General features: G+C 42.1%; 2 protein-coding genes across 4 annotated transcripts in view; both read right to left on the bottom strand.

Annotated features, from left to right (window-relative positions):
• Positions 1 to 1,369: 1,369 nt before the first annotated feature.
• tusc2b (tumor suppressor 2, mitochondrial calcium regulator b) lies at positions 1,370 to 6,111 on the bottom strand. The gene is made up of 4 exons (XM_053653512.1): positions 5,955 to 6,111; positions 3,949 to 4,153; positions 2,458 to 2,578; positions 1,370 to 2,175 (listed from the first exon to the last, which is right to left on the bottom strand). The coding sequence occupies exons 2-4, from the start codon at positions 4,095 to 4,097 to the stop codon at positions 2,110 to 2,112; spliced, it is 336 nt and encodes a 111-aa protein (XP_053509487.1). The 5' UTR covers positions 4,098 to 4,153; positions 5,955 to 6,111; the 3' UTR covers positions 1,370 to 2,109.
• Positions 6,112 to 8,106: 1,995 nt separating this feature from the next.
• rassf1 (Ras association domain family member 1) overlaps positions 8,107 to 12,500 on the bottom strand; it is a 10,297-nt gene continuing 5,903 nt past the window's right edge. For all 3 annotated transcript variants that reach the window (XM_053653510.1, XM_053653509.1, XM_053653511.1), the window contains 4 exons: positions 10,970 to 11,077; positions 10,377 to 10,689; positions 9,124 to 9,239; positions 8,107 to 8,478 (listed from right to left, as the gene is read on the bottom strand). In XM_053653510.1, coding sequence (XP_053509485.1) covers positions 8,329 to 8,478; positions 9,124 to 9,239; positions 10,377 to 10,689; positions 10,970 to 11,077 — 687 coding nt within the window. In that variant the 3' untranslated portion in view covers positions 8,107 to 8,328. The remainder of the gene's footprint in view (positions 8,479 to 9,123; positions 9,240 to 10,376; positions 10,690 to 10,969; positions 11,078 to 12,500) is intronic.

Here is a 12,500-nt window from a genome sequence, read left to right as displayed (position 1 = left end):
TCATCACTGTGAAATGAGACTCTGGTTGTATTGGCTTTACATCAGTTGCAGTTGGTTGTTAAAAGTTAATAAAACTGTATAAAAATAAAAATGACGTGAGGCAGTGGGAACAATAAATAGTCTATTCATCTTTTCTTCCTGTTTATCCATGACTATCAATTCTGCACAAACACTTTCCTATAAAACTACAGACCGCGTAAGAGTGACGTCACGGTACACTGTGGTTTTAAATCAGCTTAACCGCATCTACACTGTAGTTAAGCCGAGTTTATGCAACAACAACAAAAAAAAGACAAAGCGTTAAGACACAGGTCCAGGGACACGTGGGTTCTCCACTCACGTGACAGAAAAAACAACAACCCTACAGCGCTGCGTTCGGTGGGAGTCGTTATTCTGAGTCACGAAGCCGTCATTGTGCCATCAGTTCCACTGAATGAGGGAAAGTTCAGACCTGTGATAAAAACAGGACTGATATGACCCACAGGTGCAGAGGTGTGGACTGAAACATGTCAGGACAAAGTGTTCCAAGTGCTGTTAAACCCAAGAGTTCCCATCAGAAATCTCATCAACACAACACACCAGTTTATCTTTTAGATTATTATAATGTTATATTCTCCCTCAATTACATTCACGAGAGAGAGAGAGAAGAAAAGAAAAAAAAAAACACCTTCAAAGCACTTCTCTCGTCCAGCCGAGAACTGTACAAGGACGAGAGGACGAGAGGATGAAATAACAAGAGGACCTGGGGATAAGAGGATGAGAGAACCGGACCAGAGGATGAGAGGATGAAATGAAGAGAGGACCAGAGGAAGAGTGGAGAGGACGAGAGGTGCTTGATCAGGCCCAGTGGGATGGAGAGATAAAAACGAATAGGTGGGTGGTTTGGAAAATAGACAGAAGTCATTAAAGGGAACGAGTGCTGAAAGAAGGATTAAAAAAGGGAAGCGTGAGCTACATATAAGAGCCATGTAAATAAATTCAGTGGCTCAAAGATTCATTGGGCGGAAGAGTCCGGAAAAAACCTGAAGTGAACAGGAGAAAGGAGGGATGAAGAAATGAGAGCAGATGAATAGGTAATGTTTCCTATGGACGAACCATATGCTTTTAACTAAAGAGCTACGGAAATTAAACGCATTATACCTACTGTATTATATTTATCTCTCTCACACACACACACACACACACAATACACACACGTGATAATCAGATCGCCCTCTACTGGCAAAGTCATGCTGTGCACAGATACACACGCACACACGACCCTTATGCTGTTAACTAAAGAGCTACAGAAATGAAATGCATTATACCTACTGTATTAAATTTATTACACACACACACACACACAAAATAAAGACACGGACACACAACGTTGTGCATTTACAGGTGTTATTTCTTTAAAAAAACAAACCAAACAAACAAAGCAATCCAAATGTACTGATTGTAATAAATTAACAGTGACATAATCCACGCTACAGAAGAGAGGACAGAGTGGGCATGGTCACAGTGAGCGTTCTGTACAGCTACCCAATCAAATCACAGAGGAAAACAAAACAAAACAAAAAACAGCCAATCGTAGCAGGGCGCATGGTGACTGACCGTCTCCCTATTGGCTGTCAGGATTGTAAGGACGACATGCGCGAGGGAAACGAGAGGTTTGTTTCATAGACACGTCCCCTCGTCCCTTCTACAGCCTCACAGCTAGTGTTCTGTTTTAGAATGGCTCTAAATGCATGTTTATAGTGATTCTAGAACCATCAGGGTCAGGGTTCTAGAGCAGCACAACAGAGTTACAAGTGCGAGTTCTAGAACATCCATACACACATAAAAAACACAGAGGATAAACAGGTACTGATTCATGCATGTGACACACGCACGCACGCACGCACGCACACTGGGACACCTCAGATACAGGCAGACGCAGCAGAGATTTGTCTTTGCCACATCACACACACACACACATAGTTCCTGCAGGCTGCTACACACACAGAACTGATTCAGGATCCAATCTCACTCACACACACAGGTGTACATGGTCCAGAGGAGGACGGAATCTTCGGTCTCTGTGTGTGTGTGTGTGTGTGTGTGTGTGTGATCCAAGTTCATCCTTCATCAAACCTCACATATAACGACAGGAAAATCTACATGGAGGCAGGGATGATCCAGCTTTATAATTCCCTACAGAGAGAGAGAGAGAGAGAGAGAGAGAGTTATTGGTTCAATCTAACATCAAAAAAAGTGAAACCATTATTTAAAAAATAATCAATATAACAAAAAAAAAACAAAAAGAAAAAAAGAAGAAGGAAAAATCAATTCCATTAAAGGAGAGAAGGAGAGAATATAACAGAAATAAGAGAGATAGAAAAAAACAAGACAGAGAAAGGAAGGGAGGGAAAATAAGAATGAAGGAAAGACGAGAGACACACACACACACGCATGCACACACACACACACACACACCTGAGGTATGAGGTTCTTGTGGATCCTCTTCAGCTTGGCTCTCTTGCGTCCGTTCTTTGTCACCACCGTCTCCTCATAGAACTCGTGAGCCAGGTCTCCATCCTCATCAAAGTACTTAGAGCTTTAAAAAAAAGAAGGAAAGAAAAACACACACACACACACTTTAATAAGGTGAGTGTGTAAGAAGTACTCAGTAACAGCGCTGCTCTACCTGAGAAAGCTAAAAAGTGTACTTTTCAGCAATCTCTCATATCGCCATAGCAACCGGTCAAAAACAGAAAAAGCCACAACTGTAAGCTAAACTGTGAATGTTGACTAGACAGACAGATAGACAGATAGATAGATAGACGGACAGATAGATAGAGTACACTCTGAAACTATTGGAACGGCAAGGTCAGTTAATTTCTCACTTCAGGAAGTGAAAAGGTCAAGTCCAAACTAAAACCTTCCCCCGATGAAGTCTTGCTGCATGATGAAGTTCCTCCTGATTCATTTAGATGCATTTCTCTGCAGATTCCCTCTGTAGATCTCTGTAAAGCCATGACACTACCTCCACCATGTTTCACAGGTGAGCTTGGGTCCGTTCTTTCTCCACACTTTGACCTGTCCATCACTTTGGTAGAGGTTAATCTTGGTTCCAGAACTTCTGTGGCTCGTCTCTGTATGTCTTTGCGAGTTCCTGCTGATGAGTGGTTTGCTTCTTGTGGTACTGTCTCTATATTTCTGCTCTGGAAATCTTCTTTGAACAGTGGACTGTGATACCTTCACCCCTGCCCTGTGGAGGTTGTCGGTGATGTCACTGACGGTTGTTTTTGGGTTTTTCTCCACAGCTCTCACTATATTCCTGTCATCAGCTGTTGTCGTTGTTGTTATTTTCCTTGGCCGACCCGTTTCTCAGTACGCCGCTGGTTTCTTTCTTTTTCAGGACCTTCCAAATTGTTGTATTGGACATGCCCATTGTTTGTGCAGAACGGCTCGCTTTTCTCCCATAGACAGCTCTCTGGTCTTCATGATGGTTTATTCATTTTAACAACAAATGCAGTCTTCACACGTGAAACTGAAGGCTGAAACCAAGAGTAGGCGTTCAGCGCTATTTACGTGTCCCAATATTTATGCTCACCTATAAACTGGGTGATCTGACACAAAACGTGCTGTGATCTACATCGTTTAGGACATCTGCGCAGAAGGAAATTTTAAACTCTTCTCGTATTCATCGCTTAATCTCAAACCCAAATGTCTTCGGTCTACAGCAGAAACAAACCAACTGGCCTTGCTGCTATAACAGTCGTGTTCTTTTTAAACAACCGCGCGCGGTAATACGCTTCTAGCCCTCTTTTAAAAATAGCGTCTGACCGAATCACACGAACGTGTGATGAAGGACAATATGATCTGATCCCTGTTTCTGGTATTGAGCTGCATCCAACAGCATGATTCCTCACCCTGCTCCGTGTGTGTGTGTGTGTGTGTGTGTGTTTACATGGCTATATTTACCTCCTCCTGGTAAACACGAAGGGGGTACCATTTGGGAAATTGCGCACTCTGGCCAGCGCCTGCTCTCCTCCTTCTTTGGCCGCTTCATCGCCACCTCCGGAGCCGGAAAAGGGCCAGTAACTTTTAGTTTTGGAGCCGCTGACGCCCATCTTCAACCGCGGGACATTATTTTCTCAGCCAGGGCTCACACACCGGTGACGCAATGCTGCACAGGGATAACACACACACACACACACACACACACACACACACACACAACTCAGGTCAGACTCTTTTTGTTATGGGCTTTTATGACCTCCTTCGATGAGATTTTGCAGAAGGGGCGGAGCACTTCATCCAAACCCCCCCCATATAATTCATACTGTATGAATATAGAATATTAATATCATTAAACGATACATGTTTCTGAGATGTTAAATTCGTTAAAATATTTACAGAGCTGTGTTAACATTCTTATTCTACAGTTTATTGTTTGTAGCTTTCAAATTATTATTATTATTACTATTAATATACATCTTCAAGTATCGTGACACTTTACTGGTAATGATGTGTTCATTTATTTTATTCATGGCTGCAACTTGGACATAACGCTGTCTTTATGATGACGATGCACTTTGACAGCTTGTCAATCAAATAAACCACGCCCCCCACTTCGTTGTGACGTCAGAGGGAGTAACAACAGTGGTTTTTATTTCCGTGTTACATTTCCAGTAATTTATCGGTGCTGCTTTTTAAATAAACAAAACCCGCTATCACCACTGAACTAAACACATAAATCCCACACGTTTACGACTTTCCGTGACTGGATTATGTTTAACCAGAAAACTTCCCCAGCACTACATTACCTAATGACATAACTCATACAACCATATATAAAGTAGCGTTAATGTGGTGCCGTGACCCTTTACACCTCTGATTAATGACAATAAGACTGGAATAAAGTCGGTTGGACGCTGGATATTCGCGGAAAGGTGGAAATTAAGGGACCGTCTCTAAAGTTACATACGACATTGTTAAACACGTTTCTAACTTCAACAGCATTTGAAGGGAATGACTTACAGCAGGAGCGTCCGATCTTATCCGGAAAGGGCCGGTGTGGTGTGGGTGCAGGTTTTCATTCCAACCGAGCAGGAGCCACACCCGAGTCTATCGATAGTCAAGATCAATTGATTAATCAGGTGGACTCGGGTGTGGCTCCTGCTCGGCTGGAATGAAAACCTGCACCCACACCGGAACTTTCCGGATAAGATTGGACACCCCTGACTTACAGTCATATAACCGACTGTACAGTGTTCATCTAGGTGTCAGGTATGACGCACACCTTTTAGATTTTTGATATTTAACCCTACAATGCATGGAACCAAAAAAACCTTCATGAATGCATCAAGGGGGTTAAAATGACCCGTACTGGATTGAATTTTTCTTCCAAAAATAGACGTCCTATTAATGAAATTATATATATATATATATATATATATATATATATATATATATATATATACACACACACACACACACACACACACATTTCCACATATCTGCGACTATCGAACGTCAAACCAACTTTATTCCAGTGACAATAAATAAGTCTAATGTGTAGAGATGGACACTTAGATGCGAAAGAAAAGACTTTTAAAAGATTAAAACAGAACAATACTCTGTATGTCTGTATGTTAAAGGTCAGGATTTAGAGCTCAGGCCTGATTTATAACCCGCTAATGAAATTCTGCTCTTCTCTTCCAATCAGATCCCATGCTCTGTGAGACAGTTAGCATGGAGCTAGCCCAAGCTTTACACACGGAAACATCTCCTAAATCCACAACATACACACGACACCACGCCATTATATTTCCGACACGAGTGTATCCGGACATGTCGAGTTTATTCGGATAAACTAAACCACAACACTTTCGCTACGTCTGTGCTAGCAGTCCTCCAGTTTAGCGTCGCTAGCTTGGATGATTAAATAAAATAAAATTGCTCAGTGTAATTTCGGGGACACTCACAGGGGGAGAAGCTCCGACAGGTCTGTGGAGAAAATCCGAGCCGAACAGGAACAAAATGAATCGTTAAAACAAAGTGTAAAAAGACGCAGTAAATGAGTGAAGCAAAGGCGAAGCTCAGAGCGGGACAAAAGCAACGTCGAAAAGACGGAGACACCCGGAAGTGACGTCACGCGGATGTTGGCGGTGAAGGGAAAAAATTGCAAAGACAACATTTCTATATTAATAATTACAGACAGTTTACGATATACAATGGAGTCTGAAACGTTTTTATTAGTATTATCAAATTATTCAGATTTTATCCATATTACAAAAATACCTAACAATTATTATTATTATTATTATTATTATTATTATTATTATTATGGTAACTTCACAGTCATATTACTAGTTTCCACTAACCAAAATGTGTATTAAAGCCTTGTTGTTTGAATTAGAGTTGCCATATAAATACACTATATGACCAAACATACCTTATGTCCACCCCTGACCATCACACCCACACCCATATGTGCTTCTTCTCCAAACTGTTACCACAAAGCACCATAAAGCACACAGCTGTATAGAATGTCTTTGTATGCCGTAGCGTTACGATTTCCCTTCACTGGAACTAAGAGGCCGAGACCTGTTCCAGCACGACACAAAGCAGGCAAAGTCAAGCTCCGTGAAGACATGGTGTGGAAGAAGGTGGAAGAACGCAAGTGTCGTGCACGGAGCCCTGACCTCCACCCCATGGAACACCTTATGGATGAACTGGAACTGGAGCCTTCTCGACATCCCGATATCAGCTCCTGATCTCAACCTCATTAACGCTCTTGTAGCTGAATGAACGCAAATCCCCACAGCCACGCCACAAAATCTAGTGGAAAGCCTTCCCAGATGAGTGGAGCGCATTATTATAACAGCAAAACACAGAGGGAATAAATCTGGAATGGGACTTTCCACAATCACATGAGTGTGACGGTCAGGGGTGCACATACTTTTGGCTGTATAGCATATATAAACAGCGACAACTAGCATAAACCTACTCTTCATTTTATCTGTTCATAATATTTATAATCTCAAGATATATATATATATATATATATATATATATATATATATATATATATATATATATACATGCATACACATAACAGTAATAACACGCACACTGCCACTGCCACGATCTTTCTCACAAAATATTTAATAAATTCACATTTTCATATTATTTCAGCTCACTTTAAACAGACATTTTTACAAAATTAATGGCAGAATAAATAAGTCTTTTCGCAGTTAAACAAATTCCCAAGACAGCTTTTCATTTTTCCCAGATTACACAAGAACACGTTCTGACAGTGCAAAATAAATCGGATCATTTCAAGGAACAGTTTGGTAAAAAAAAAAAACAAAAAAAACACAATAAAGTAAAATAATAATAATAAAAAAGTTAATAATAATAATTTCTGCAAAGTTCTACTTTAACCCGAACGCATCAGTGGATCGGTCGAGCAGTGTGAGGTGCGATGCTTCCTTAGTGACGCGCTGGAGCTATGATCCTCATGCAACTAATAAATAATGGAAGTCCGTCTCACCCAAAACATCGAATAATCAAAATAAAAATGTCTTTTTTTTTTACATAATCAAAATCTTACTTTAAAATAAATGAGTTTCACAGTGGGACTTTATTATCGTCCGCATCCCTTCCAGCTTTCTGCTACAATTCTGGGAGGACTCTTAGTCTCCTAAGTGGATGGAGTGATAGGAACCTGAACGAGGGAGAGAAAAAAAAAAGCGATTCTGGTCGTCCGAGATGGCCGCTCCCGTAACGCTCCAGTGTTGAGCTACATGATGAGTGTTTGGGTCGTGTTTATAGATGACATTACGTCATCAGACGTGACATCAGACGTGACATCACCGGAGTCCTGGACGTGATTTCAGGTGTACGCAGACTTTTAGGGAGCCCTTTTGTAGTCCTCCTCTGTGTGGAAGCACAGTACAGGGTAAAAAGTCCTCGCTTTGTTATCACGCTCCATGTAGCACATGTTTATGTCCAGTAAGAAGACATTAGGATTTAATATATTAGCATGTACACTCTATGTGCAATAAAGAGGCATACAGGAGTGTGTAGTGACAAATAAAGGTGTTAAGGCTACATCTGCTTGCTTTTCCCCTCCTCAGTGCTCTGTGTGTGTGTGTGTGTGTGTGTGTGTGTGTGTGTGAGAGAGAGAGAGAGACCCTGAGCTCGTCCTGCAGCAGCTCTTTGTTTTCTCACTGCGATGGTTCAGATGGTTTCAGCAGTGTGTGTGTTTTCAGCAGTGTGTGTGTGTGTGTTTTCAACAGTGTGTGTGTTCTCAGCAGAGTGTGTAGCGTCCGGCTCCTCTCCGTCACACTCCTCTCATCCCGGCGTGCTGAAGCTCCTCAGCGCCTCCTTCAGTTTGTCCCGTGCCAGTGAGTAGCGCTGTACGATCTGCCGGACGTGCTCCTCCTCCTCCCTCTGCAGGATCCGCAGGAAGTTGCCGAGCTCGGGGAGACTGAACGCGTCCCACTGCGCAGAAGAACAAACCGCAACATGTCACCGCAACACTCTGTCTCACTCGTCAGATCGGATTGTGCTTGGTTGGACCCTGCTTGTGGACTGGACCTGCTTTAGAAACTCTGTGTATGGTCTAGACCCGGTGTCTGGATTGGACTCGGTTTAAAAGCTCTGTACTTGGATTGGACTCTACAACTGGATTAGACTGGACGCCTGGATCAGACTCTGTGCTTGCTTGTATCGGACCTGCTTTGCACTCAATACGTAGATTGTTTCAACAGCTCTATGCTTGGACTGGACTCTAAGTGTAGATTGGACAGTCTGTTCTGATCCAGGTATAGTGTCCTGGAACGGAATCAGTGCTTAGATTTGATTCTACAGACCAAACAGATTGGATTCTGTGCTTGCTTGAACTGGATCTGTTTTAACAAGTCTGTGTTTGGGGTTGAAGTCTGTTATAACTGCTTGAATTGGACTTGGATTGGACTTAACTTCTCTTGACCGTTTCCACATTTCTATGTGGGTGCTTGTTCCAGTTTGTCTCTTCATGTCCTTGTAAGAGAATAAAACCAATTCTTATTCTAACGAGTGTGTGTGCGTATGTGAGTGTGAGTGTGTGTGTGTGTGTGTGTGCTTTAGTTTATCGTGTGAACTCACGTTCACCTCTCCTGTCTCGTTCTCTCTGAGTATGAAGCTAAGCGTGTTCTCGCTGGGGCCTGCACAGAGACGCAGGAAGAGCGGACGCTCATCATCACACAACTTCCTGACGTACACTGAGAGAGAGAGAGAGAGAATGAGAGAGAGAGAGAGAGAGAGAGAGAGAGACAGAGAGAGAGCGAGAGAGAGAGAGAGAGAGACAGAGGGAGAGCGAGAGAGAACGAGAGAGAGAGAGAGAATGAGAGAGAGAGAGAGAGAATGAGAGAGAGAGAGAGAGAACGAGAGAGAGAGAGAGAACGAGAGAGAGGGAGAGAGAAAGAGAACGAGAGAGAGAGAGAAAGATAACGAGATAGAGAGAGAGAGAGAGAACGAGAGAGAGAGAGAGAGAACGAGAGAGAGAGAGAGAGAGACAGAGAGAGAGCGAGAGAGAGAGAGAGAGAATGAGAGAGAGAGAACGAGAGAGAGAGAGAGAACGAGAGAGAGGGAGAGAGAAAGAGAACGAGAGAGAGAGAGAAAGATAACGAGATAGAGAGAGAGAGAGAACGAGAGAGAGAGAGAGAGAACGAGAGAGAGAGAGAGAGAACGAGAGAGAGAGAGAGAAAGAGAGAGAGAGAGAACGAGAGAGAGACAGAGAGAGAGAGAGAGAACGAGAGAGAGAGAGAGAGAGAGAGAGAGAGAGAACGAGAGAGAGAGAGAGAATGAGAGAGAGAGAGAGAGAGAACGAGAGAGAGAGAGAGAGAGAAAAAGAGAGAGAGAGAGAGAGAATGAGAGAGAGAGAGAGAGAGAGAGAGAGAGAGATTATACAAGAGACATGGTTTTATATCAGACTTCCTTATTTGGCCATAATTTCCTGTTCTTGTTATCTCTTGGTGGAATTTAATTATATTTTCACCTGCTTCTTGTTTTTTTCTCTCATTAGTCAGGAGGAAGCAGGAGGTTTTACCCTCTCTGTCCTCTACCCCTCGTCACTCTGATCCCATTCCCTCTAATTAACATTCTCAGCACTTAACAAAAAGGAAAAAGAATGCAAACGTGATAAGAAGCAGTAGAGAAAACCACTCCTTATTAAATGATTAATTAGCGATAAGAGAAGAGCACGGGCTGCAGTCCGAGGGTTCTCGTGGAGGCTCCTGGCGTTCCCCTTCCTGACGTACTCGGTTATTAACCTGTTACACTTCATCGTCTATGCTTTATTAGTGAAGAACGATGGAGTTCGGTTTAAAATATAAATAAAGGAGCCGTGCGTTCCTCACCCTGGCCGTTCCTCTCGCTGCGTTCGAACAGAGCGAATTTGGCCGGATTGTCCACCACTGTGAACTTGTTGAGCAGAGCCTGGATTACCTCTCGGACCCGGGTGCGTGAGCTGACGTGCAGCTGCTTGGCCATGTCTCGGGGCAGGTAGAACGACGTGCAGAGGCCATGTGAGGAGGGCAGGGAGGAAAAGGAGGAGCAAGAAGAGGAAGAGGAGGATGAGGAAGAGGGAGGAATGAGAGTGGGAGGAAGAGAGATGGGCCGAGCCAGCTGGAACTGGACCTTGATGAAACCAGTGTATGAGCCGTCCCGGTTCTGAGAGGACACACGACAAGGACGAGGATGTTACTCTAATAAACCTTCATAACATAAAATTTCCTTTATATATATATATATATACACACACACCATACTCTACATTTTATTTGATATTTGATTGTATATTTGATTTGATATTTGAACAGATATTTGATTAGATATTTAATTTAACATTTGATTAGATAGTTGACTGGATATTCGATTTGACATTTGATTGGATATTTGATTTGACATTTGATTGGATATTTGATTAGATAGTCGATTGGATATTCCTCACCAGACTCATGTAGAGGTTGCTGTTGATCTGAGCGTTGTATTCTTTTACTTTGTGTTGGAGTTCAGTGACGGAGAGCTGCTGCTCTTTCCTCCAGTCCACCACAGTGTCCTACACACACACACACACACACACACACACACACACACTAACCACTAAGCCACCGTGACCCCCACCTGACCCCCGTGATAAAAACAAAAAAGTTAATTAAAATAAAACATTGAAAAATCTCTCCAGATCCAATGATCAATAACACTGCTTACACTGCTTTTTAAACAATTTGAATATTTATTTAGGAGCTAAATGACAGAATATGAGTAAAGCAGCACAGTGAAAGTGACATAACAGACACAAGTCCTGTGTAAAGTGTGTGTGTGTGTGTGTGTGTGTGTGCAGCGTGACAGATTGTGGATTTTATCAGCGTTATTCGGATTGGCAGAAGCCCCGCCCACGTCCTCCCTGTACCGCCAGTTAACATCTGTGTACTTCCTAATGATATGCGAATATGCTAATGAGCTGTGCACTGGACCATGGTTGGTAATTAGAGCAGTTCTGCATCAGGAAGCGGTCCATGTGCACTGAAAGAGTGCTTTTACATCCTTTGCTTTGTGTCATTTTACTTACTGCACCGGTTTAACAAAACACACACCTACACATGACACATGTAATGGTTTATAATAATGCAGCTCTGCACTGTCCTGTACTACATTAGTTATAAACACTTATACATCACATGACATCGGGGAGGTGCTATTATTACCGACATACATTTCAATAAATGTATGTATACTCTCGATCATAGAATTTTTATTGAAAATTGACATTTTACATAACACCCCACCCAACAACCCCAACAAACAACCACAGCCAAAACCAAAAGAAAGGGGGAAACAAAAAACAATAAACAAACAACCAGAGGGAAAAAAACAAACACAAAACAAACAAACAAAAACAAAAACAAAAAACTAACAAACATAAAAACCCAAAACAACAACAACAAAAAAATGGGTAAGATGATCAGGAATTACAGTCCACCTCTCCTCAATCCACCACCAGGGTGCGTACATCATTGACGTAGGTAATAAATTGTGCCCATTTTCCCAAAAATGAGTCACCCCTGCCTCTGATGTTGTACTTGATTTTTTCAAGTTTTAAAAAGAAGATTAAATCTTTAAGCCAGACTGATATAGAGGGGGGTTGTGGAGAGGTCCAACGTGTGTATATTCTTCCTCATCACTGATTAGTATATACAAATAAATCACGAGTATAAAAATGTAGGTTTAATTCTGTATATATCTTCATGTACGTGACATTTGTTACCACTGCACCATAATCCATACACGTGTGTGTACATATAGTACGTATACACACTAACACAAACGTTACAGACGTTATATATACTGTAGCATGTATCTTACTCTAGACCACTGAATAAGACTATGAGACAGTAATAAAGTCATATCTCAGTATATCTCAGGATTTATATCTCAGGATATAAACAGTCATATCTCTTACACTTTCATTGAGTCGATTT

Source organism: Ictalurus furcatus, chromosome 21 (genome assembly GCF_023375685.1).
Source record: "Ictalurus furcatus strain D&B chromosome 21, Billie_1.0, whole genome shotgun sequence".
Taxonomy (NCBI): Eukaryota; Metazoa; Chordata; class Actinopteri; order Siluriformes; family Ictaluridae; genus Ictalurus; species Ictalurus furcatus.
The sequence above is the reverse complement of the archived record's forward strand: the minus strand, read 5'-3'. Positions and strand labels throughout refer to the sequence as shown.

Coding starts and splice junctions, on each gene's coding strand:
- tusc2b (XM_053653512.1), bottom strand. CDS start 4,097: ATGGGCGTCAGCGGCTCCAAAACTAAAAGTTACTGGCCCTTTTCCGGC. Junction 2,579..3,948: donor TTCGTGTTTACCAGGAGGAG/GTAAATATAGCC, acceptor TTTTTTTTAAAG/CTCTAAGTACTTTGATGAGG. Junction 2,176..2,457: donor ACAAGAACCTCATACCTCAG/GTGTGTGTGTGT, acceptor CTCTCTCTGTAG/GGAATTATAAAGCTGGATCA.